Genomic DNA, 25,362 nt, shown 5'->3' on the forward strand with positions numbered 1-25,362 from the left:
CCAACAACACAATGTTTTGAACACACAAGATTGAATGAATGAATTAAAAACTTGAGAGGACTGAAGAAGACATAACCAAAACCTAGAGTAACTGCCTGGAAAGAAACCCATACTGAGCATCATATGAGGAGGTTCAGCAGTTCAGCAGGAAGAGGGAGCTGCTTCTGAAGGTTTCAGATCAAAGCACAATCAACATCCTAAAGAAATCCAGAATCCTTTAAAAGGTTTTTAAGTGGCTTTATCCAAGTAATAAGAAAAGCAAAGACTATCTGGCAGATAAAAGAAATTGCAGTGGGCTCCCTCAGAACAGAATAATTTAACCATTTCCTGGCCTTGAATGTCCTGCACACCATCAGGCATCTCTCACAACCATCTGTATCATCAGGAATCATGAGAGTCTCTTGAATTCTTGCTGATCTCATGAGACATTACATCATTGAACACCATTAGCAAAATGGTTTTCAATCTTCCCACCAGCCACAAGATGAAAACTATTGATATACAAGCCCATTTGACCAAACAAACCTGTCTGCAGAAAGACTTGGAACAGTGACAAATTGCTTAGAGAACACAAAACTAGATGTTAGCTCAGCACTTGAAAACCAAAATTATGCACACAAACACCAATACACAGAAGCAGGCTTGTAGAGGCTGCATTTTTGAGGGAAGGGCAAACTAAAGCTAGCGGAAGCCTTTGGAAAAGAATCAGAAAGTAAATTTGCGATTCAAAAAAATAACAATTAAAAACCCCCCAAAACCAAACCACTAAGCTGGAAAAACAGGATGTCCTTGCAAGACATCCTACAGCCGTGAATGCACACTGATCCAGCTCCCAAAGAATCCTTAGAACAATGAAGAAATTAAAGCAGGATTTGAATACAAGCGTATTTTACTTTTCTTAGTAGAGAGAAATTCAGTAAATTGCTTAAAGTTTGCTTAAATCTCAGTAGATTGCTAAATGAAATGAGAGACTCTAAGGAACACTTTCCAAAGACACATCTGCTTCTTGCAACTGTAACCTCACAGTGAAGGGGTAAGATATGTGCCACACTGCTCATTAGCATCGCATCCTAAAAAAGTTCAGGCTTACACTCCTGGAAAATCAGATCACTCGTGGGCAATCCCACAGCCTAGATCCTCACACCCTCTAACTTAACCACCTCGCAGAAGTAACCTGGTCAGGTCAAAAGGTAAAATCATGTGTGCCATTTTCTATGGCAACCTCGAATGATCATTCTACTAAGGAAGTATGGAGGTCTGAGGAAATCCAGTAATATTCATGCTGAATATAAATCCTTTGTGTTGTTTGGGACTAAATCCAGATCTTAATATTGCATGCGTAGGGTCTCCTTGCTCTGTATATGACTACCACGGAACCTTAAAAGATGGTCTGTATGAGTAAAGGTCATTTTGGAGTTAACATATGGAGACAAGAATCAAGTACAATGTCTCAATGTATTGCAATATGGTATTTTCTATACAGTGTTCTCAGACTTCATACAGCCTGTTGGCTGCATTAACCTCTAAAGCAAAACAATCAAATTAACTTTATGTTATTCTTAGATCAAAGGTATAGCTGGATTTTGAAGAAGACTACTCCATTTTTAGGAAAAAAGAAAAAAGAGAAAAGATAGTTTATTATAAATAAACTTAAATTAAAAAAATAATTCTGTTTAAGAAACAAGTACTATACAGCAGGAATAGTAGAAAGATGATTTAAATCCAGAGTTTAGATGATTCCCATGAGTTACTCTGAAGATATAAAATGTAATTTGTAAGGTCTAGTCATTTCTGAGAGTTTCAGTTTATGGTTAGTGCACACTTACTTCTTTAAAGAAGTTAGTGAAAATACAGTGTCTGTATTTTTTCCCTAGCGGCAAATGCAACAAGTATCTATCCCTCATGACATAGTGTAGTGCTGATTCATTTTCCCTACAGCTGCACTGTTTAGTATTGGTCATATTGTACATTGTTCTGAGAAACTGTCAGTACCTCACGGTATAATGGGCTGTTATAATCACAAAAACAATGAGGCCACTTTTATTCATCTACAATTCAAGTACTGTCCACCTAAGTGGTTTTCACAAGACTACTTTCCCATAACCCTTTCACAACTTTAATTCTGCCAACAAAGAGTCACAGCCAAAACAACTCTGGAAAAAAACCCAAAACCACTCAGGCTATCTACATTATGGGAAAAAAGAAAACAGAGATAACAACTACTATATCAATGGAAAATATGTTGGCTAATAGAGGCAAAGCAACAAAAAGTTCTACTACACCCAAAGGAGGTAACAATGGCTGCTGTGGGGCTGTTGCAGATACCATGAGTGTCTAAGGAGACACGAAAGCAGAAGTGTTTAGGGAGAGGTACTGCCTTTCACAGTCCAATGATGCAATAATACAGTGACATGTATGCACATCCCATGCTATAGATAATTTTAAAACTGGTAGAGCAGGTTATTCGGCAATAGTCTACACAGATGACTCTTTAAAGTTTTTTGAGGAGGGATCTCCCTTTGTCAGTGAGAATTTTTGTTACATAGCATTAATCTGCATTTACTTTGACCCTAACAGTTAGATGCATGGAGTTACCAGCAAGGGAAAAATAAACACAATGCTGAACTTCTTGAAGAAAAATATACAATATTGAAGTTAAAATAATTAAAAAAATTACTGAAAATTATATTATTAGTTGTGTTTCAGATATTATTTTAGATTTGTTCCCAGTATTGATGCTTAGCTTTGACAGTATCACTAGTTTCCTAGCAGTCTCCAACATTTGGAAAAAAGTGGTCATTAGGCGGTAGGCTGGACATCTTATTTTCAGTGGGAGCACTGAAAGTCAGGCACTGAAGTGCCCAACTCTTCCATTTTGGGGATCTGCAAGTGGAGCTGCACTCTGTGACTTCCCACGCTGTGCAGTCCCCCACTCCCTGGGGGACAGCATCTCCCAGGAGGATATGCAGCTGACATGCTGTACCATAATTTTATAAAGCTCATCAAGAAAACAGGGGCATACTCTATGTTCTACCCTTAGCAGTCACATAATAGAAAAAAAAACAAACCCAAACTCTAAACATGTAATACATTCTAGTTTTTCCTTATGGGGCTATTTACAGACTGTATGCTACTGATATTAAGATATCAATAATTTAGAAAAATATTGATTCATATTTATTTAGGGATATTGAAGACAATTAAAATAAAAATTCTCTGACAGGGCAGAAAAGATGCATAAAAGTACAGTGTAGGAGAATTTTCCTTAAAGATCTCAATGCCTGATTCCATTTACCACTGTGCATCTTACCTCTTACTAAATTAAGGCTAGAAATTCAAGACAGCATTCATTCACAGAATTCATTCTTTCATTCACAGGATTTATGGCCACAAGAGGTTATCAGAACATGTAGTTCAACCCTCATTACACTACAAGCTATTATACTCTGCTAAGGAAGACCAATTACATGTATTTGAATAAAAAATATATTCTAGAAAGGTATCCAATCTTGATGCATTCCACAGAAATATATGAATGTCATACATCTAAATGACAGAACAACTGTTCACTATATGAAAAGACTTAAAATATGGTATGAAGAAAGAAATGGTTCATTGCTGCTGTTTCAATTATTCAGCACAGTGTGTATGTTTCCATCTTAAATCTAGATTTTGGCATGGTATGTCAAACGTATAGCAATACTGACAAGCCACTGTCAAAACAGCAGCCTCAGTAAGATGATGGAGCAGGTACTTACAATAGAAAGGAACACCCAGTGAATAATACTATGCATATTCAAAGAAACCACTGTCTCCACCAAAATCACATTAAAAATCTACAGGATGCTTTTGATTTCAAATTCATGGAAATTCTAAAAGCACAGTGGAAAATGGTAGGAAAGCAATATGTTTGCATTCTGTTTCTCTAATAATATTTTACATTTTTATTATCCCAATGCATCTGACAACTACCATGCTATTTTTAGTTATCAAGAAGTTTTTCTTCCAAGATTACTTTCTTCTTCCCTGTTCTCCTTCTGTTAAATGCACGTGCACTAAGTGATTTCAAGTTAATTTATCAAGATGACTGTATATATCTCATTATCCAAATATGTTACATTTATAGACATTCTGTTAATGAACCACTTATGGCTTCTAAATCATTACAGTGTGGTGAGCTTAGAGGCTTCCTCTCCAAAAGCAACTTCAGAGCTGCCTTTCCTGCAATACAAAACACCTGTAAACAAGCACGCTTCCATCTGGTCTTCAATGAACAAGCTAAAGGTTGCTTATGCTCCTTCATCTCTACAACCTGTCCTCTCTGCATTGCTATTCCTTTACCTTCCTGCAGCCTGTCTCCTTAAAGCTACTCCACTGCCACCTTCATACACATCACCCTTTCTGCCTGTTGCCTCATGGAGCAGCTCAGAAAAGTAAAGAGAGGCTTTTTCTAAGTAGGGGATGTATTACAGGGTGCAACAAACTGAGCTGCTGTATTATGTCTGAATCTTTCTTCTCTTTGCTGTCTGACAGCATATATCGCAGGGAGACTTGTCTGCTTCTCCAAATCAACGGCATAAAGAAAGAAACGGATTTATGCTGTATGTTTTTTAATCTTCCTCCTTCACACAGTCTATAACTTAAAAGAATGAGAGTTCATAAAGTGGATGGAGTCATTTCTTATGTGATTTGGAAGGTAAGCACTTGGATTAGGAAGTTTCAGGACCTGGAAAGACAAAGTTAAAATGCCATCCTAGAGGAACAGATTCTCTCTTTTTCTGCCAGTGCATCCTGAGTATCACTTGCTCATTAGCCTAAATACTCTGTTGGCCATTCTCCAATTCCTCAGTTTCCGGTTATTCAGCTTAAGACTTGTGGTCAGTAGTGAATATAGTGGCTGTGCTTTAAGCAGATACGGGTCCATGTGAAGTAAGCTGGAATTTCCCAGCAAAGAAATATATCTAAAATTGTATTGTTTTTATTGAATTCTTACTTCAAGTCATCAATAATGGTCAACTTCACAAACAGGTCTCTGCCACAGAGGTGCTGCCAAGGGAATATGAACCAGTTCTGTGGACTGCAGCCAAAGCGATTTTTAGCAGTTGCAGACTGTCCCCACGCCTGTGGACCAACTGCTACAAGGAAACTTGATGCGCTTTGTCAGTGAATTTCAAAATCTTTGCTGATGTGCAGAAACATCCAGGCCAAGAAGACACTAGTTCTATTCCATGTTCTTACAGTTAATAAATGTTTGTGCTCATAACCTGCTCCAGTCCTTCCAAATATCAGATTCTTTCCCCATTTCAGTGAGTTCTTGTCAAAGCATCTCAGTAAAATGGTTGTATGAATTAAACACTGCTAAAACAAAATATTTTTTTCTTAGACTTGTACAAAACCAGCCAAAATATTTTTGCTAAACTTTCCCCCAAAGTCCACTCAGGAAGACAATTGTGAGGAAATGTTTGAGACCTAATGGTAACAATTTGGCAGAGTAGAAGAAATCAAAACCAGAGAATATATAACAATAGAAAATTATGAGCTTAACATGAGGCACAATCATCACAACTTCTAATAGCGCAAACAGATTTGTAACTCAAAATGAACTTTTACATACATTTTATGTTTCTCTACATTGACAGTTTGTTGCCTAATATTTCTCTGTGGGACCCTGGGCAAACTCCACTTTCACCAAAAAAGAGGAAACATTTCAGAGAACCAGTGTTGACCTCTAAACTAACAGCAACACTGTCCAGGTTTCATTAGCTATCCAGAGCAGTCATTTTATAAGTCACCTTTTATAACTGAATTCTTTCTTCTCCAACATTTCTATTTTTAAAATATTATCAGTGTATCAGAATTTCAGACTAAGGGAAATGTAAAAAAAAAAAAAAAAAAGAAAAAATACAGGCCATGTAACACATACATTATTGCAGAATGAGCAATATAAAATCCAATATTTCATCCTTCACGGAAGGCTATGTATTGTTCACTCGGCAATAAAGTGTATAAATTACACTTTGATTTTCTTGTTTCACTTCTCTTTACCATGCCTGGTGTGCTGAGTGCCGAGAGAATTCGCCTCTTTGAAGTTTTGCTGACAGCGTTACAGACCATCTCCTCTGGAGCACCCTTCTGAAACTTGCTTTTTGAAACACTTTTTATACTATACCAATTTTGCTATCTCTGCAAAACAATATGACTAGCCTGAGGGTTTTTCTTCTTTCAGTCATGCTGCCAGAGGGCTGATTGTTTCTGATTACTAAAGTCAAAACTCCCTTAAAATGGACTATTCACGCTCAAAAGCATTTCACATGAGCACTGCAGGTTTTCTAGTCACCTTACTTGTCTGTACTATTTAGTAACACAGTTACTATGTGATGGACATTACCAAATCATTTGAGCTGGCTGCATTGACAACCTGGGCAGAAAAGAAATGCTATTGCTGATATTCTGAAATGCCAATCATAGAATAAAGCATTTGACCACTTAGTGAAGAGTGCAGCATAAATGAAACAAATAGATATACAGGTGTCATACACAGTTAGGTCTCTAAAAGCTAAGGCATCACTGCCAGAATTTCACACGAGCCATTTAATCAAACTTCCTTGGTTTCACTATACAACTGGATAAAAAGATTCTGTGTTAAACTTGATGGGAAGCTTCTTAGAAATCCTTTATGCATTTACAACATGAAATTACATCCTTTAGACATCAAAATGCCCACTGCACTATTTGTATCATTTTCTCCCCTGTGAAGAATCACTCCTACATTGTATTATCTATTGTTTCACTGCCTCGGGCAACAGGGTTTCTTCCATTTCCCTGCTACAGCCTGAAATGTGAATATATGGTATAACACAGAGATATCTGAAATTAAGACAGTGTTACTGATCTGAGCAAATTCAAGAGTGAGTGTAAAGATGATGGGTAACGTATGCCATTAACTTCCGAGTGTACTTTTACTTTTTTTTTAACATTCATCAGAGCCTCAGCACATGAATGTTTCCCTCCCCCCACACTTTTTTTTTAATGTTTTTTTAAATATGGTAGTTCTGAATTATTTCTTCAATCTTACAAAAACTTGAGGACTTTCAAACATAGTGGCTAGCTGGTATCTGCTAGCAACTGATACGTTTAGTAAAGTATTCCATGTAATTAAAGGATAATGATGTTCCAGACAAGGCACAGTGTGCTTCATGATGTGAGGCTGGATAAGGAAGGGGTCAAGGCAATCTCTTCCTGAACCAGCACTGAGACAGTGCTGCAGTCAACATCTGGGACTGCCTGAGCAAGCTGATTTTGAGATGGGTTGTACAATGTCCTGTGTTCAGCTGTAATAGTTATTTTTCACCTTCTTAGTAGCTGGTGCAGTGCTGTGTTTTCGACTTTAGTCTGAGAACAATGCTGACAACACACCGATGTTTTAGTTGTTGCTAAGTAATGCTTACCCCAATCAAGGACTTTCCAGTCTCATGCTCTGCCAGGGAGGAGGGGCACAAGAAGCTGGGAGGAAGCAGAGACAGGACACCTGACCCAAACTAGCCAAAGGGGTATTCCATACCACAGCACATCATGCCCAGTATATAAACTGGGGGGAGTTATCCAGAAGGGCAGATCAATGCTTGGGTTGGGCTAGGTATCGGTCGGTGGGTGGTGAGCAATTGTATCGTGCATCACTTGTGTTTATTGTTGGGGTGTTTTCGTTTGGTGGTTTGTTTTGGGTTTTTTTTCCCCCTTTTTAGTTTTATATTCTCTCCCTTACCATTATTATTATTGGTGGTAGCAGTAGTGGTTTTGTATTATACTCTAGTTACTGGACTGTTCTTATCTCAGCCCGTGGGATTTACATTCTTTTGATTCTCCTCCCCATCCCACGCGGGGTGGGGGGAAGAAAGGGGAGAGTGAGTGACCAGTTGCGTGGTTCTGAATTACCAGCTTAAACCACAACATACAGACATTCATTAAAGTAAGGGTCGAAACAGAAAACACTGCAGAAAACCAGAGCTAGAAGAAACTGCAAAAAACAGTATGCAGTCATCCCCTCTTTCCTAACCAAGAATTACTTGAGGTGTTGCACTACTGACATATGCATTTCTAGCCTATTCTTATAAAGCTTCAAAGATGGAGGTGTCACACATTCCCCAGGCAATCTTTTCCAGATCTTCACTATTCACTAGTATTGAGAAGTCTAACCTCATTCAGCACTGCTGTGATTAGCCCATTATTGCTTTTTCTATACATCCATAATATATAGAGAATAGCTTGTTCCATTCTCCCTTGTGACAGGTTTTTACACACTCAGAGACACTTTATCTCTTTACTCATATGCTTCTCGTTCCAATTAAACAACAAAAATCTTTCAGCTCTTCTCTTATGTCAGGGACCGCCCATCATTTTCCTGTTTTACTGCTGGGTCCTCTCTTGAAAGGAAATATGCTTGAAAAATGTTTACTACACTTGAAAAACTATACTATATGGTTTCTGATAGGAAAGGTTGAAGTGATTACAAGTTCTGTGACAGCATATTTAACTGGCACAACAAAAACTCCAAAGTAAAATACCCTGAATAAAGTTCATAAACATTAACCTAGCAGCAATGGGTATCAGCCTCATTCAGCAAGACATCTTAGTCATTTCGAAGTTGAAGTAAAATTGATTAATCATGCATTGAACTAGAAGGAAATAGAAAGACATCAAAGACAGGAGAAGGTAGACTAGACTGAAGGAAGGTATTTGAGTTGGACAAAAACATTCTGGGGGATAGGAAGGAAAAAAACATGAGCTAGCAAGATAACGCCAGGTAAAACAAAGAAGTGGAAGATAATACAGATGCAGAAATGTACCCAGCCTATGGAGTTATGAAAATATCTGTGACTGCCAAAACTCTTGAAACGTAAAATAACAAATAAATAAGAAATCAGAAAAAATAAAAAAAAAAACCCAACCCCCACCACCACCAAACCAGACAGCATAAAGGCGCAGAGGAGAAATAAAAAGAGGAAGTACATGGAAGAAACAAAGAGGTTTCACATCTCCCTTTCAGGAACTTTGCTATAGGAATCAAGGACAAACAATATTTCATGTTCTTCAAAAGGTATTGGAAAGAATAGATAATGCCTCCTCATGCAGCACCTTCCTTTCTACTTTTATTGTGAGTCTGACCCAGCCCAGTTTCCTGTTAGTCTTTGTGCCCAGAGCCTTAGAAGCAGTAACATCACCTCTTCCAAACATGCACGATAAGTTAGAGAGCAAAAACCTGCCCACAGAAACAGTGCAGGCATTTGACAAATATCTTCAAGCTTTTAGGGGAAATCTATTTAGACAAACAGAGGCTAGGGAGTTAGCGTAGTTTTAACAGTGCACATTTTTGTGATGCTTAGTATGGTCACCAGCACAGTTTGCATGTTTCATGTCATAGAAACATCTTGAGATTGATAAGAGATGATCATATTGGAAATAACGTATGCTCCATATTAAGATTCAGGCTTTCATAAAATAATACCAGTGTGCACTTATGCTTGCTTGACCTTAACAGAGAAAAATAAAGAGGTGCAAACTAATAAATAGTGGTTACCTCAGAGCAGCAGTTTTTCCATTTCTGTGAGTACATGTGACTTGCCTGGTTTGGTACCCAATTTGTATGTCCCAATATTTGTTCTCCTGTCTATTCTGTCTGTTTCTATTCCTCTTCTTCTTAATTAACTCATGAGCCTCAGGATCCCGAACTGCCTTTTCTCTGTCCTTTTCCTTGTCTTTGTTCTTCCCTTTTTTCCTCGTTTGCCTTATTTGTCTCGAATGGGGCACTGAGCACGCGCTCCAAGGTCCCACGTTTAGGCTATACAGGCTTTCTTCAGCAGTGCATGGGCTAGACTGGCAGATCTGAAATTCGGTGAGGTTAGGACAGGCAGACCCACCAAACTGTGGTGGAGCTACAACATGCCGAGTTCGATGTTGAAGCCCATTCCCGCAGGTCTTTGAGCACTCTGACCAGGGGGCAAATTCGGCCACAATGCAGTCCTGCCGGCACGGTATGAGGCATCCCTGCTCCTGGCGGGGCTTCGGCTCAAAGTATTCGCAGATGACATCCTCAGCCGGCACCCCATTGGACTTCTGGATACAGGTGATGTCCCGCGTCTGGATCCCTTCCTCCCCTCTGACGCACTCTAGGGGCTTCTCATGGCTGCGGGAGAGAACAGGCCGGCACTGGTTCCAGCTGCCAATCTGCCAGTCGTACAGCTCCTTGTGCCAGTCGCAGACCCGAAAACAGCTTTGCTGGTTGTCCGGCCGCTCCGGCTGCTTGCAGTTTGTGGGCAGCGTGGTCCAGCCCTCCACATGGGCACACCACACCGCTCGTGTCTGGATGCCACCTGGACCGCATTCATCTCCCATGCATCTCCCCCATGGACCTGGAAAACAAGAGAAGATGCTAATGTTGCACACTTCATTGTTTTTCTGCCATGTTGCAAAACCAAGCTCACAGAACCAATTTTGCATTTCCTTTAATAATTTCATTCTTGGAGAAACTCAAACTTGGAGAACACAAAACAAGTATTGGATGACTCTTAATCTCCTATTTTGTGATTACAGATACATTTCACTTTTTATCTTGGACAAATTGAATATTTAATTTCAAGAACATACACAGGAATTGTTCACATTCGAGATCTAAGAACTGAGCAATGACAAAGTCATCATGTAGCTTTGACTAGCAAGATAGGAGCCAAAGTACTCCCCTCCAAAGCATCAATCTAATCTTCCCTCTCATCTGCATGAATACCCTTTCCTGGACTGTTTTGATTTTTGCTTCATGTTTTGTACTGCACTACTCTTTACACCCTGATGCTAATTAATCTGATATTCTCTTCTTTCCGTATTGTATTAAATAATGAGAACAACAACAACAATACATTTTGAAAAAAAGAGGTAATTTCAGGTAGACCATTGCTATCCTTTCCTGTATTATAACTAGAATAAAAATTAAAAGCCCTTTATGGAGTGTTTGCTCCACACAATCTGTGAAACGATTATATGGAGTAAGTTGTTGAAGACAGAGACATACCAATTGGTAAATCTCCAAGGAACAGAAGTTTCTGAATCATAGAATACCAGGTTGGAAGGGGAATTCAAGAACCACCTGGTCCAACCTTTCTTCGCAAAAGCACAGTCTACACAAGATGTCCCAGCACCCTGTCTGGCTGAATCTTAAAAGTGTCCATTGTTGGGGAATCCACCACTTCCATGGGGAGATCATTCCAATGGCTGATTGTTCTCACTGTGAAAAACTTTCCTCTTGTGCCCGGTCAGAATCTCCCCAGAAGTAACTTGTACCCATTGTTGGGGTTTTTTTCCTAAATCTCTAAGGTCTAACATAAATAGTCAACATTTATAATTAGCTATAACAAAATCAACATTGTTATAATTAGTATTAACAAAACCAATAAAAACCTCTATCTCTGAAAGCTGATACGGTTACGTTTTCCATTATTAAAAACTGTAATATTCACCTGGTTCAACTCTCAAAATCCACAGATCAGAGGGTAAAATCCCTGTATTTTTCACGTTTTTTAAGACCTCCCCTCATACAAACCTCATGCACATTGACTTACTATGAAAAAGCAAAAGAACAAATCATTCAGAAAAAAACATGTAACCATTTCCCAGAAGAAAAGATGTCTATCTGCAAACAGCTGGTCACACAGAAGACATTTTGGCTGACTGAGCAGTGCTCACGTTCCATGAAGAAACTGCAGCCAGGCCATGCAATCCTCATTTATCTGACTGCCCCTGTAAAAAGACTATTTGTGTGAGTAGTTGTGGGAGATGCTGGGTTGAGCCTTTGTTATTTCCAAAGCAGCTTAACAGAATAATTCTGGTACTGCACAAGAGTTAAATGAACTATGGCAGGTACAAATTATTCACAACACTTTGTTATTGAATGACTGGAAGGAATATGAAGCCACGTCTGATTACTGATTCCCACAAGCTTTAAAACCCTCACTGACTTCAACACAATTTTCAGCTGTTCATCCAACATTACCTTCAATAGCAGTTTGGGAATGGGCTGATGATATGCTATACACTTAGCCTCTGCTCCTCATTGCCTCTTTTTTAAGCAGACACTGAGACTGAAGTGTTCGTTTGTAGTTCTAAAATCTAATCTAAGCATTAATACTCCATAGCAGTGCCAGCTGGCAGAGACCAATTCAGACCATGGAAACGCCTCTGTATTTCTTTTGCAGATTTTTTTGCAGTGCTCCTTTAGAATAAAGTTCCCAGCTAGCTTCCAATGAATTAATTTCAAAATACCTCAGCTATCTCAACAGCTGACTTTAACCCAGTTGTCTTTTTCAAGGAAAGAAGAGGAATTTACATTGTAACTTTGTTTAGCTGCTAAAAAAATAACATAAAGTTTTAAAAATATGTATTTCTAGTAATTATAACAAAAACTTGCTTTGACTAAAATTATTCTAGGAAATACCAACTTTTTTTTTTTCCTAAACAATTTCTGGCAACCACATTAACCAATATTTCTATCAGTTTTCAGCTGCACACTGCTTTGAAACCTTCAGTTAAGTTATACGCTTTTTCTTGTAGGATCACAAGTCACAGCTGTTAAGCTCAAGCACTTGCTGAGGAATGTTGCTGCTATATGCTCTTTATATGGACCTCACAAAAAGAGAGAGAGGTTCCTCTGCAATTCCCTTCACAGGTACCTATCTCTCTCTACCATTTACAAAAAGAGCCTAGAATAATTCACTTCTAACTTAAGTGGCCCCAGACACATTGCAAGCACCAAGGCCAGTCATGGCTGTCATTTGAAAATAATCACAGAAAAGCAGTAAGAGAAATTCCTCTGAACTGGTTAAAGGGGCTTTGTGACTTTGTCCAAATAACAAGAAATAACAAAGGGGCTTTGTCCCAAACTAGTCCTAATACCCTGTCTTTTTTTTTTTTCTCATAGCCAAAAACTGGAAAGAAAGCACCCAGCACATGCTTACAGTATTTCTTTGCCTGCTGGTCACTGAAGATACATGATGAAAAAACAGAGAAGGCAGAGGCTTTGAATGATCCTCAAGCATGAGAAAACCACATAAAGATCACCTGCAACATACTTTGTGTATTTTATCATTATTATGGGTAGTACATTTACCACAACATTTGTAAATGTGAAATTCTGGGGTAAAATTAATCTCACAGAATCTAGTGTAGCACAGGTATGCAACTTGGCAATGAAAGAGAGCAGCAGTGTAGAGTCTCACCCACCACCATGACTGAAAGGCTGCAGGAGCTGGCTGCTCTTTCACAAACCCTCAGCTGGTCTTAAGCACTAGTAACAACAGAACATCTTTAGGAAAGCTGTCCAGCCTAATCAAGGCCTTATACGATGTTTTAATTTGCTCTTTATGAATATTCTTTAGGTTCTCTCCCACTGAAGCAGTCTTCACACAGACACTGCCCTCCCTGCTATGCACTGATTCAGTGACTCCTGGGCAACGTGCACTCCATTCGCACTGGGGAAAAGAAGCTGCTCCTGTGAATGCCAAGCAGTTTTTCTTAGGATTTGGTTTTAAACATATTTAGATGAATGAGTCACAGCTTACCGGTAGTGAGCTGTACTTGTCTCATGAAAATACCATCATTTATCTGCTCTTTGTTAAATCAGCATATTACAAATGGCAGTTACAGAAATAAATAGGAAGCTTGCTGCTTCTTTTTTGTTGGGAGTTATCACTGAAGTCTTAGTGAGTTTAAAATGTCATTTGTAATTCTTTGTCTTTCAAAAAGATTACTGTAAAATACTATTAAGATTCTCCCTAAGCTTCTAGAGGATTAACATTTATATTTTTAGGGAGCAGGAAAGTAAGGGAATTAACCATTACTGCAAGTTTTTTCTGAAATTTTAGGGAGTGACCACAATGGAATCAAAAAATTAAGATTAACCCCCCCACTAAAGCACACACAGCTTTGCAGCTGAGCACAAGGTAAGCTATCATAGTATTTAGTATCTTATATATTGTTTCAGGTATTAAAACTATCACTATCTGAAGAAGAAAAAACTTTTTTTTTAACTTTGATCCAGGGCAAACAAGGCTATATGAAAAACCCTTCAGCTTTCCTCCACATACATATTAAAAAAAATAGATAAAACAAGCCCCCAGCTACCCCGAAAAAACACATCTTAAAGCATCAAGCAAGACATTACTCCCATTTTTACCAGATGAAGGATTTCACCACTGATTTCATCTGAATTCTGCTATACGTTCAGTGAGAACTGGTTTTGACCCATTTGCATTGCTGGTTTGGTGTCTGTAAGTAGCATTAACTGTTTAATGCCAGAGATTGAGGCTCGGACTGCACAAGACAATGAGCAGCTTAGTTTTCAGTATTTTGAGAAGATTGTATTTAAAGAGACTACTGAGACACTAATTAGCAGAAATCTACTTTTTCTAAGTTCAGAAAAAAGCTAACCTTACCCACTATTGGAAACCTCAACTTACATTTTATTATGAGAAGTTTGTGATGAGGGCCAAGAAGGTTAACTGGGTGATACAGGGCTGGGAGTCGGAAGGACAGTGGTATTACAAGATATAGTTCAAGCCTAAGCAGTAAATCTCAAGAGAGGTCAGAAAGACACAGATCAAAAAGTCTTTGAAGGACTCAGGAGATGACAGTGAATTGAATCTACAGCTCCTGATAGCGGAGCCGGTCAAGGAGCAGGACGAACAGCAGGCCACTGAGAATATAACAGCTTCAGAGCTGCCGCCAAAATCACTTGCAGATCCCCTCAGCTAAATTAAAATACAACGATCATGCCTATAACTTGGTACAGTGTACCTATATTATCTCCATTTGCTTTACACAATTATGGTGGTAATGGAGAAACCACTGCAGCCATCACAAAGTATTTTTGTGACAGGCAGTAGATAATTGGGAAAGTCTAAATAGGAAACTGAGTCTCACTGACACAGACATATTGCCTGTTACACTGGGATGAAGCAATACAGCAAAGTGCTGTAATTCTAGGTAAATTATTGATGGCTTTTTTTCTTTTTTTTTTTAAATATAGAATCTGAGATGTGCCAACACACAAGCTGGCTGCATTTGGAGAGGCAGATTCTGTAATTTATACTATTGGGATTGCCAAGGCAGTAGAAAATCATTCACAAACAAAACCTTTATTTTTGCATCCTTCCCACCCATGGTGGGGCTCCCAGGGTGCTGTATGACTTGCCACTTGCTCTATTTGTCAGCAAACCCCTCCAGGAGTGCTATGGATCACCTTGACTGTCATTTCTATTTAATGCTTTTGTCTTTCTCAGCTCCTCTTTCAGAGGTTGAAAAGAACATGCAAGGCAGTGTCTGCATCAAAGAAAATGGATTCAGGATATGGAAGAGAGAGAAAAAAACTAAAGGATTCTCCAGATAACGAAACGTAACACCTGTGAGTCAGAGGAAGATAATGGAGAATCAAATATGCCTGCAAATGATTTGACTCCTAGGTCAGATTTTTATTTGCTGATAGTATAAGGGAGAGTGTAAGCTGTACTACAGTTCAAATGATTTCAGAATCTCAAGAATTCTGAAATATCTCAAATTAGCAAGGAAATAGAAAAATTAACATTAAAAACCACATTATTTCCCCAACTTTCCAGGGCACCCTTTCAAATAATGAGATAAAGGCAAACTTGAAACTATATAAATAGCAGCCACTTAGATATCTTTCTAGGTGTACACATAATTATTAAGGTACTTTATATATCTGGGCCCTTTTATTTTTTCCCCTATTAATATCTATTGGAAAAATACATTCACACGTGTTCCTGATACTATTAATGGCATGGTAATTAACATTGTCCTCTTAAAATCATGACTATAAAACATGTGAAATAAACCTAAGAGTAACCATACCAGTTTAAATTCTGACATCAACATCACAAAAAGCATAATGCTTATTCAGTGTTTCCCTAACTAGGCATTTTCACACTAGAACCTCACAAATTACTGGAACCAAATTTTACTTATTTTCCTCCAGTTATATTAGAAAACTGCTGTGTCTAAAACAAGGTTATGTACTTTATAAGAAAAAAATTTGGATTTAACATGCTTTCCCACTGTTGATGCGGTGGCCTTCTGCGCTATAATTCATTGCAGTTTTTACACTACATTTCACTTGGTAGAGGGGTTGTCTGCTTCGTGCTTTTTCTGCCTTAATATTGTGACAATTATAAGAGATACTGATTTTCTTTTTTTATCTGTTATAAACGTGGAGAGTGTAAAAATATCTATTTCAATAGAACAATAAAACCTCCATAAAAACCCAAAATCTTCTCCAAAATTTTCTCTTTTATCTAGTATAATGCCAGTTCTTCATCAGCCAGGTCTGAAAACCTAATTCAACACTTCAAAAGGGAAGAAACCTCAAACATTTTTTGCTCTGGCTGTGAGGATTCAGAATTTTAAGTAAACTGCATCAAGGCTTACACTTTTCATACCACATTTCTTCCAAAAGTAATTTGACTACAGGGGTGTAACACCCTGAAAATCACAACCTACACTGAGAGTCTCCAGCTCACAGTAATGGTGCAAAATGATTACCTGAAGTATATGCTAGCAAACACACAAACATGAAAGGCTGACAGCTCACAGTGCAGAACTATCTGGCTTTGTGTTGTAATGAAATCCTTTCCTTTAGGCTTACTATAAACTTTAGCTAATTCTCAAAACATTATTCAGTTTTAAAAGAGTTGTTCCTCCAAACATCTTTTTTTTTAGCATAAGTTCCTCTAACTATTCATTTTTCCTTTACCTAGTGTAGCAGCAGCAGCCCAAATGAATATTGGATGAACACACGAAAGGAATACTTAATTGAAGCAGCATGCTTTAAAGAGAAATAGAGCTTCCATATTCTACAAAGCAATTACATTGCTTTGAGCTTCTAGTCATGTTGTAATAAATACTTCTGATATTGTAAGATACTGAATAGAGTTTCTTCTAGCCCACAGTCTGTTTACATATAAAGCTGGTTCATGAACATGTCATAGTTTCATTATTGGCGGTGTTAAGCCATACTAATGTATTCCTCACACTCTTCTCCTTATGTTCTCTCTCTAGTCACACTGCTGGCTGAAAAGCCAGAGAACACTCTTCTGACGAAATGATGATTCCCATACATAGCAAACACTCCTGCAGGCTTTGTAAGTTGGATGAAAGGCTTTATTAACCTTTGCTTGTATCTCTCCCACGTCTGTTTTGTTTACTCCTGAATATTAACAGTTGAAAGCTGCTCTGCATCTCCTAAGTGAGACAGTTTTACCAAGACAGACTGAGGAAGCACCTATCCCAGTACCCATCTCCTATGGCAAGAAACACGAGCTTGATGAAGGTATAGAAATATGGTGAGCATAACTGATGCCTTCCCTGGTGCCATCCCAGCTTCCCATCATTTCCAGCTCACACACCACAGTTGACACATTGGTACAACCCTTCTAATACAATTAATTGTTATACATGGATATCAGATAAAGAATGTCCATGTGTTCTTCAACTGCATTCTACAGAAGATCAGTTTTAGAAATCATATTAGAAACTTCTGAAATTGCTGTTCTTTTTTTCTGTGCAAAGCCACCAGAACTGTCATGATAGAAAACACATGGCACGAACCTATTTTTTCTTAAGCATTGGGCAAGGAAAAACAAAACAAAAAGCACTCCCATGAACAGCAAAACCAACTATGAGCAAATCTGTGAAATCAACAGTTACTTCCAATTATTACAGAGACTGTAATTATGAGTAAATATTAACATTTTGCAATGAAAGCTAATTATATGAGCAACAATAATAACATCACAAATTATTCTTATCTGTGCCCCTGTAAATTTTAACAGCTCTGTCTGCGTCAGAATCTGATTTTAAGGGATAGATTATTGAGAAAACAATTTGAGATCCACTACCTATTAAGGAGGAGGATTTGATTTGTATAGATTAAGATGAGGTTTTTCCATTGGTTTTGAACCAAGATTTGCTGCTTTCTCCCTGTTGGCATTTTACATTCAATTTACTCACAAATCTCAAAGCAGATTTTTTACTGCAATATTGCTAAGAGACTATCTCACTTTACCTGAAAATGTCATTGCTAGTATTATTCTTAGTGACGATACATGGAAATGCAGATTTTTGCACTAATTCAACTAACTGAGGCTTGTCCTTCACTCTTCACCAGAGTAAACCCCAATTAGATCAATTTAAAAAACATCACTAGCCCTTGTCATAACACTGGGACATCAGCATGTGTTGCAGCATCAATTTCTTGGTACTATTAGAAGAGTTTATTTCTGTGCAAAGTCTCTCGCAATTGCATGGTAATCAGCCATATTGAACAGATTACAAGGACTATGAATCAGAGCATTTTCACCTCTATCATGAATAATTTTGCAATTCAGCTGGTTAAACATGATTTTCTTCTGTACGCACAGGCTGCTATATTAAAGACAAAATACTTCTTTTTCAATTAGCATGAAGAACAAATGAATGCTTTTATTTTCTGCCTCTGTCCCATTTTCTGTCCTTTTATTTCTTTCCCTTGTTCATCGTAACCTCCTGCTGTGGTGCTGATGACCAGAAGTGCTAGCTGTGAGGCTGCCGCAACCACAGGGTACATCTGTCAACACAGGCCATCATGCTTGTGCCAGCCCAGCGGTTTGTAATCCCAGTCTCTGCTTACATTAACCAAGGGCAAACAAGTCAAAAACCTTTTTCACTGAGACATGAAGAAATTTACTGCTACAGCTTTTCAGAGACTGGCTACAGCTTTTCAACTAGACTGCTAGAACCAGACATCAGAAATTAAATGTAATATCTTTGCACACTGATTTTTTTAAAGGGTCAGACTTCCTGTAAGATATAATGTCAGACAAGGTACCAGGAAGTTGGTTATAAGAGAACACTACAATTTAGTTGTATGAAGTCAGAAACAGATTTAGGTTGTATTCTGAGCCCCACTGCTAGCCTGCAGGATGATCTATGTACACCATTTCTGTCTCCTTGCACTTCAGCTTCTTCTGCGTAAGGCAAGAACAATATGAATTTTTAAAGCCCATTTAGAGGTATTGATGAAAAACGGTTTGCAAGAAGTAAATAGCAGTAGGAATTCACGTTCTGTCATTTTCTCTCTGGAAGCACACAGTTTATTCAGTATCTTTCCCCTGAGTTTTGCCCTAAATCCCAGTTGCGTTGAAAGGTGTGTTTTAATAAAAAAGCAAGAAGCCCACACAATAAGTTGCTGCTTTTTCTTACTCTTGACAGAAATCTTATTCATAGAGCACAGCATGCATACTTCTCATCTGTGCCTTCCCTCTGCCCATTTAATAAAGATATTCAAGGATCAAATAGGAAGGTGTCTCACATATCTGGATTCTTTATAGTTATTTTGTTCACCACTAAAGGAATAAAATATGAGGCCTGAACTTAATGAATATCACTTAGTTAATGTTCTGGACCTGTCATCCTTATGGTTTTCTTCAAATTCATTGGAGCAAAGAAAGTTTCATAAAATTGCATCTTGTAAGTACAGAACATCATACAAAGGGTCAATTGTAGATATTTTTTTTTCACCTTTAAATATTTCATTATTTAAATTGCGTATGTGTTGGACTGAAATAATAATTCTATCATAAATCTTTTGAACTGCACTGAGACTTTATGTCTTGCTGAGATACATTCTCCAATCATATCCTCTGTTCATTTATTATTCATTATCATCCACAGTTTGCCAAATTCCTGTGGAACCCATTTTCAAATGGCAACCTTCCCCTAGAATTGTGGTGCTTTCATTACATAGACATAGTACTTAAAACTACAGGAAGAAAAGCCAACTAAGCCACGTGGATATATAGAAAATACAGGTGCTGCTGTGTATCAGACAAGGATAGATCTATATTAGTTTTGAAGAAGTCTTGTCAGGACTATATGAAACCTGTCACTGAAATGTATGCAAAATAATTAATGTCTTTATCTGAGCACTCTGTAATAAATCATTTTAATTTCAGACACAACTGAGATAAATAATTCAACTACTTCCATCTGGCAAATGTTTGCACAATTGTGCTAAAATAAGTGGTTTTGTCTATTTTTGTGATACTGGAAATACATCTAACAAACTGTTCTGCATAATAATTTTTTTTCAGTTTTTGTTTTAGAAGTAATAACTTCTACGAAATATTAATGCAGGCAGTCATTTCAGTATCTCAAACCATATCGTAACTAACTTTGGCTTTTAAACAGAACTCCCCCTTAATCAAAGCAGGGACTTCTGTTTAAAAATACATGAACTTGATCTGGTATTACCACTAATCTACCACAAGAACCCAAGATGTCCTATTAAAAATGCAATGAATCATATTGCAAAAATTTAAAAGTACACCAGTATTTTAAGGAGGGCATCACAAGATTCCTCTCAGATCAGCAATCTCCAGGAGATTTCTTAAATTCCTCTTACCCATCAAAGAAACAGAGACAAGAATTCAGCAGCTGACCTCTGCCTTAGTCTTCCATTCTAGCACAGAAACCACTTACTTTTCCATTGCTAGTACTATCTTTGATTTCTAAAGTTACTTCACAGAGGTCATTTCATAAGTAAAACCATAATCTTTCAGTAGATGCCCTGCTTTCTTGGGAATGGCTGAACATCTGCCTGTCAATAGTAAGTGGGGAATGAATTCCTTGTTTTGTTTTGCTTGTGTGAATAGCTTTTGCTTTACCCATTAAACTATCTCAGCCCATGAGTTTTCTCACTTTTACTCTTCTGATTTACACCCCCATCCCACCGGGGTTTAGTGAGCAAGCAGCTGTGTGGGGCTTAGCTGCCAGCTGTGGTTAAACCACAACAATCAGGAAACACTTTTCTACAGTGAGAATGACTGAGCACTGGCACAGGTTGCCCAGAGATGACATGGAGTCTCAATCCTTGGAGATACTCAAAAGCCATCTGAACACAGTCGTGGGCAACTGGCGCTAGGTGGCCCTGCTTGAGCAGGCGGGGTAGACAAGGCAACATCCAGTGGTCCCTTCCAACCTCACCCATTCTGTGATTCTGTGAAATACACACATATCAATATCAAATATAAAAGTGACAAAGGAAGTATTTGGTTATGTATTTTTCAGAATCTGTTTCCCAAACTTCACTATGCCAAAGTTTAAATCATTTTATAAAGACTAAAAGACATTATATAGTCATTAGTAGATATACTCAGAAAGAAAAGAGTAAGAAAATGCTATTTGTTAAGGCTTGGGGTTAATCAATTATAGAATTTAGTATAAAGTCTGTACCTTTTTAGAAACAGGAAGAACAATTTATTATTAAAAACATCTACAGAATTTAACTAATAGATAATGCCTATAAACTCCAAATATGTAACATGTATTCACACTTTATTAAATATTATCTACACTAGAAATGAATTCCTAAGTATTTTTCATTGTTAACTCCAGAGGAGTAGAAAAAGAAATGTGACAGATATAAAATGGCAGAAAAGTTTCAAAATTATGCATTGAGAAGACTTTATAATGCACTCTTTATGGATTACCACAAGCATTAGACCTCCTTGTTCAAGCTCCATTGAAAAATGTGCACTTTTATACAGATATTCATTCTTAAAATTCTTCCCCCCACTACTTCAAAATATTAGATAAACACGAAGCTCATTTTCTACATGGCTAAAGAACAACCTACATGCAAATTTTATTTAAAGGAGAAAATAAGTATTGGGAGAGATTTATATATCTGAACAGGGACATGATAATTTATTTAGTCACACTAGTAGAAATTTTCGGACACTGTCTGAGTACTTATTAAGAAGCCACTGCAGCTAGAATTAGGGAAAACCGTATTTGAAAAAAGTGCCTGCAGAGCCCAGTTCATCAAAACTGCTGAAATAATGCTGTGATGTCAGGGCAACCAAATGTCTGATTTACTTAGCTAGTAAGCCGTTTACTTCACAGTCTTCAATTTTGCTTATGAGTGATCAGACCTGAATTTCTGGGTGTAACTTTACAACAGAACCTTAAAAAAGAGAGACAAATCCAAGAGCATCTTTGTGATATAATAATATTCATTTAAAAGCCAGTCCAGAAAGCCACCGCACCTGAGAGAAGATCTGTTGTTGCAAAGCCCAAGCAGGCTCATCAAGGTAAATAACAGATCTTATCCTTTTAAAAGCCTGAGCTAGCATTATACCATTTTAGCACAGCTCCTTCAGCTACATCACTTAGGAAATTAGAAATGTCATTCTCTATTTTAATTCACCTTCAGGTAAAAGGTTAACTCATTGGAAAGGATATTTTAACAGGCAAGATCTTTCAAAATCAGTAACGAATTGGGTTGGAGATATCTTTCAGAAGGGATGACTTCAATTAAAACAGCCCTCACCAGAGATAATGAGTAGAGAAGGAAGGTTAGTGTTGGACAAAGAAACACTCGCCCTCTTGCCAAATAGGGGATGTAAAGATCCTTATCAGCCTGAATTATGCTGAAAAATCTTCAAAAGGCTCTGAAAAACAGAAAGGTCATTTTGTTTCAAGGAGACTTTTTTAAAAAGGGTAGAAGTGACTGAAAAGTCTTTCCTAATAATTTTTAAAACTCGTCAACATGAAAATGTTTACTGAGCTAGGAAGGAAGGACGGAAGGAGAGAGAGGAAGGGAGAGGAAGAAGAAGGGAGGGAGGGGAAGTGGGAGGAAGTGACAGAGAGAAAGAGAGAGAAAGAGAGAGAAAGAGAGAGAAAGAGAGAGAAAGAGAGAGAAAGAGAGAGAAAGAGAGAGAAAGAGAGAGAAAGAGAGAGAAAGAGAGAGAAAGAGAGAGAAAGAGAGAGAAAGAGAGAGAGAGAGAGAGAGAAAGAGAAAACTGTTATGGGAATCTGAATGTCTCAAAGGACATTTGCAGTGATTTTATGGCCACTGTTTACTTTTCTGGTAGATGTGTAATTATCCATCCAGGCTACATTAGCAGCCATAAAATCTCTCTCATCCTCTTCAGATGCACTACTGAAGAACAAATTTGGTGCAAGCAGGGACACACATGCATTTGGCCTATGCTTCCATCCTAATGTAAACTTTGACTCAACTCCAATTTTACCGGAGAATGGGAGAAGCTCTTGCTCCTCTTAAAATATAAAGTTCATGGCTGGATAACAACAATTTGCCTCTTATAGAAGTATAACAAACTAATTATAAATCAAATGCAGGAGCCTAAACTTCTTTTATATACTTTGACCTTATTACTGAATCCTCAATACCTTTGCCTTCCTTTCTCTCTCCCTCTCCCCCCCACCCCCCACTTCTTCTTTATTATAGTACTATTTAGGATGTTTCTTTTACTTGGAGTGAAAAATAGTCAGAGTCATTTAAAGAATGGGCATACTTTAAGAGCAGCACAGTTATTTGTTCAACAGCAGGTTAATGTAAGCAAAGGAAAGCTCAACCCAGTATGGCACTCCTTAAAGAAACAAAAGTCAGCTGGGTAGCAATGAGAATACAATATACTCCCAGCCACATTCATCTCATTACATGCAAATCACTGCACTCTGCTTAATTAGTAAGCTCTGCATTTTTCCTTCCAGTTCTGACTTTTAAAGGCAATAAAGCCACTCCAGAGTAGGAGGTTATAGCAGTAAGGAACCTGACTTCACGCCAGTTGATGAGAATTTCCCTGTAACAGCACAGGAACATGTAAATCTTATCAGACAAAGGAACTCAAAACAGAAATAAGACTTCTTTCTTGTCCTTCAACCATTCAAACAAATCATGAAGAAGATAGCATTCTCTCCCTTCAGACTGAAAGTAGGTACTATTCTGGAAGATACACTCTATTATTCATATTCATTTTACTGATCTAAGGATCAGCCACATCTGACCTTATTTTGTTAGACATTGCGCAGTTTCACAGAAATAGTGTCCAGGTGCTGTGCCATGGAGTTCACAAGGTAAATCAGGCTCAGGGGAGGTATGTATGATGCACATGAAGCATAAAAAATGTGTTTACTTCAAGTATGTTAGTTGGATTAATTTTTTGACTGCTTGGGTTTTCCTGAATGCTTATGTGAAATAGGAAGAAAAAGGGAAAATTGCAAAGAGCAAATGCAGCTGAGGTACAGTGACTGTGAAGAAGGCAGGAAGAAAGGCTTCAGTCAATCAGAAAGGGACAAGAGCTCAAAATAGTGGATTTCACACACAAAAAGCCCCTACTTCAGCTGTGTCTCCAACTGCCACCACAGGTGGGAGGCTTCAGCTGTCTCAAAACCTTAAATTATCTTGCCTCAGTTGAGCAAGAATCTTCAATCATTTTCAAAACAGATAGTAATTGCTCAATCCACACAACATTATGTGCTCTGCAACAAAATATTGCACTGAAGACGTTCACAAAAGTAACTATTTTCTTACAGCTGACACCCTGCTTCCAGACTCCCTACCTTGACCAGTATATCAGCAGCGTAGGTAGACTGCCAACACCTTCCACCCTGCCCAACATGGGCAGCATAGGCAGGATGCTGCCCACATTATTGATGTAAGGTAGGATTTTCTCCAATCACATTGCCACTGCTGGAGCCAAGGGGCAACAATGCCCGTGACTCCTACCCGCATGCAAACGGCATTTGCACAATTGGCTGTTGCTGCCAGATGACCCGGACACCAAGTGTTCCTGGCAGCTCGCCATCACATATCACCCTGTGTTTGGTATTGGTGATTAGGCCATGTTGCTGCTCATCTTTCCTACTGCCTCAATAAAGCTTTGTTGTTTAATGTGTTGTCAGATCCCATCACTGTTCAGACCTCAGCACCTGACCATATGTTAAAATTAGACACCAGTTGAAAGAAACAGAGTTAAATTTAAGCTAGATGTTAATTCAAAGTACAAGTCAAAATACCATTAATGGACTAGGAAGCACTATTTCCAGCATGATTTCATTTGGAGCACTCTATTACTATTACCCAATCAATCTGTTGTGATAGATCTTAACAGAGCAAAATATGACCCAAAAAAAAAAAAATAAAAAATTGAAAGATACTTTTGGGAATGTTTGTTTTCTTGCCTTCTAAGAGAAGATAGAATACATGTGCTGCCTACAAATCACTATTCATTTAAAGCTGCAGAGAGCACTGTTTTATGAAGTAACAGAATATATTTGTACTGATTAATAAATTTGAATTAAATGTGTTTAAAGCAATAGCTTCTACTGAAAGTATGTTTCAGTTTTTACATAAGCAGACAAAATGCACGTATTACAGTGAGAGATTTAAGATAAACCCAGCTATTTTAGTGCTTTCCTTTTTCAATATTTCAAACACTAATAGTTAAAATCCAACAACAGAAG

The 25,362-nt window shown here is 38.0% G+C and overlaps 1 protein-coding gene across 6 annotated transcripts in view; it reads right to left on the bottom strand.

Moving 5' to 3' along the window:
• THSD7A (thrombospondin type 1 domain containing 7A) overlaps positions 1 to 25,362 on the bottom strand; it is a 269,899-nt gene that overhangs the window by 115,159 nt on the left and 129,378 nt on the right. For all 6 annotated transcript variants that reach the window (XM_030494595.2, XM_030494627.2, XM_030494606.2 and 3 more), the window contains one exon: positions 9,575 to 10,406. In XM_030494595.2, coding sequence (XP_030350455.1) covers positions 9,575 to 10,406 — 832 coding nt within the window. The remainder of the gene's footprint in view (positions 1 to 9,574; positions 10,407 to 25,362) is intronic.

The sequence above is a fragment of the Strigops habroptila genome, chromosome 1, assembly GCF_004027225.2.
Source record: "Strigops habroptila isolate Jane chromosome 1, bStrHab1.2.pri, whole genome shotgun sequence".
NCBI lineage: Eukaryota > Metazoa > Chordata > Aves > Psittaciformes > Psittacidae > Strigops > Strigops habroptila.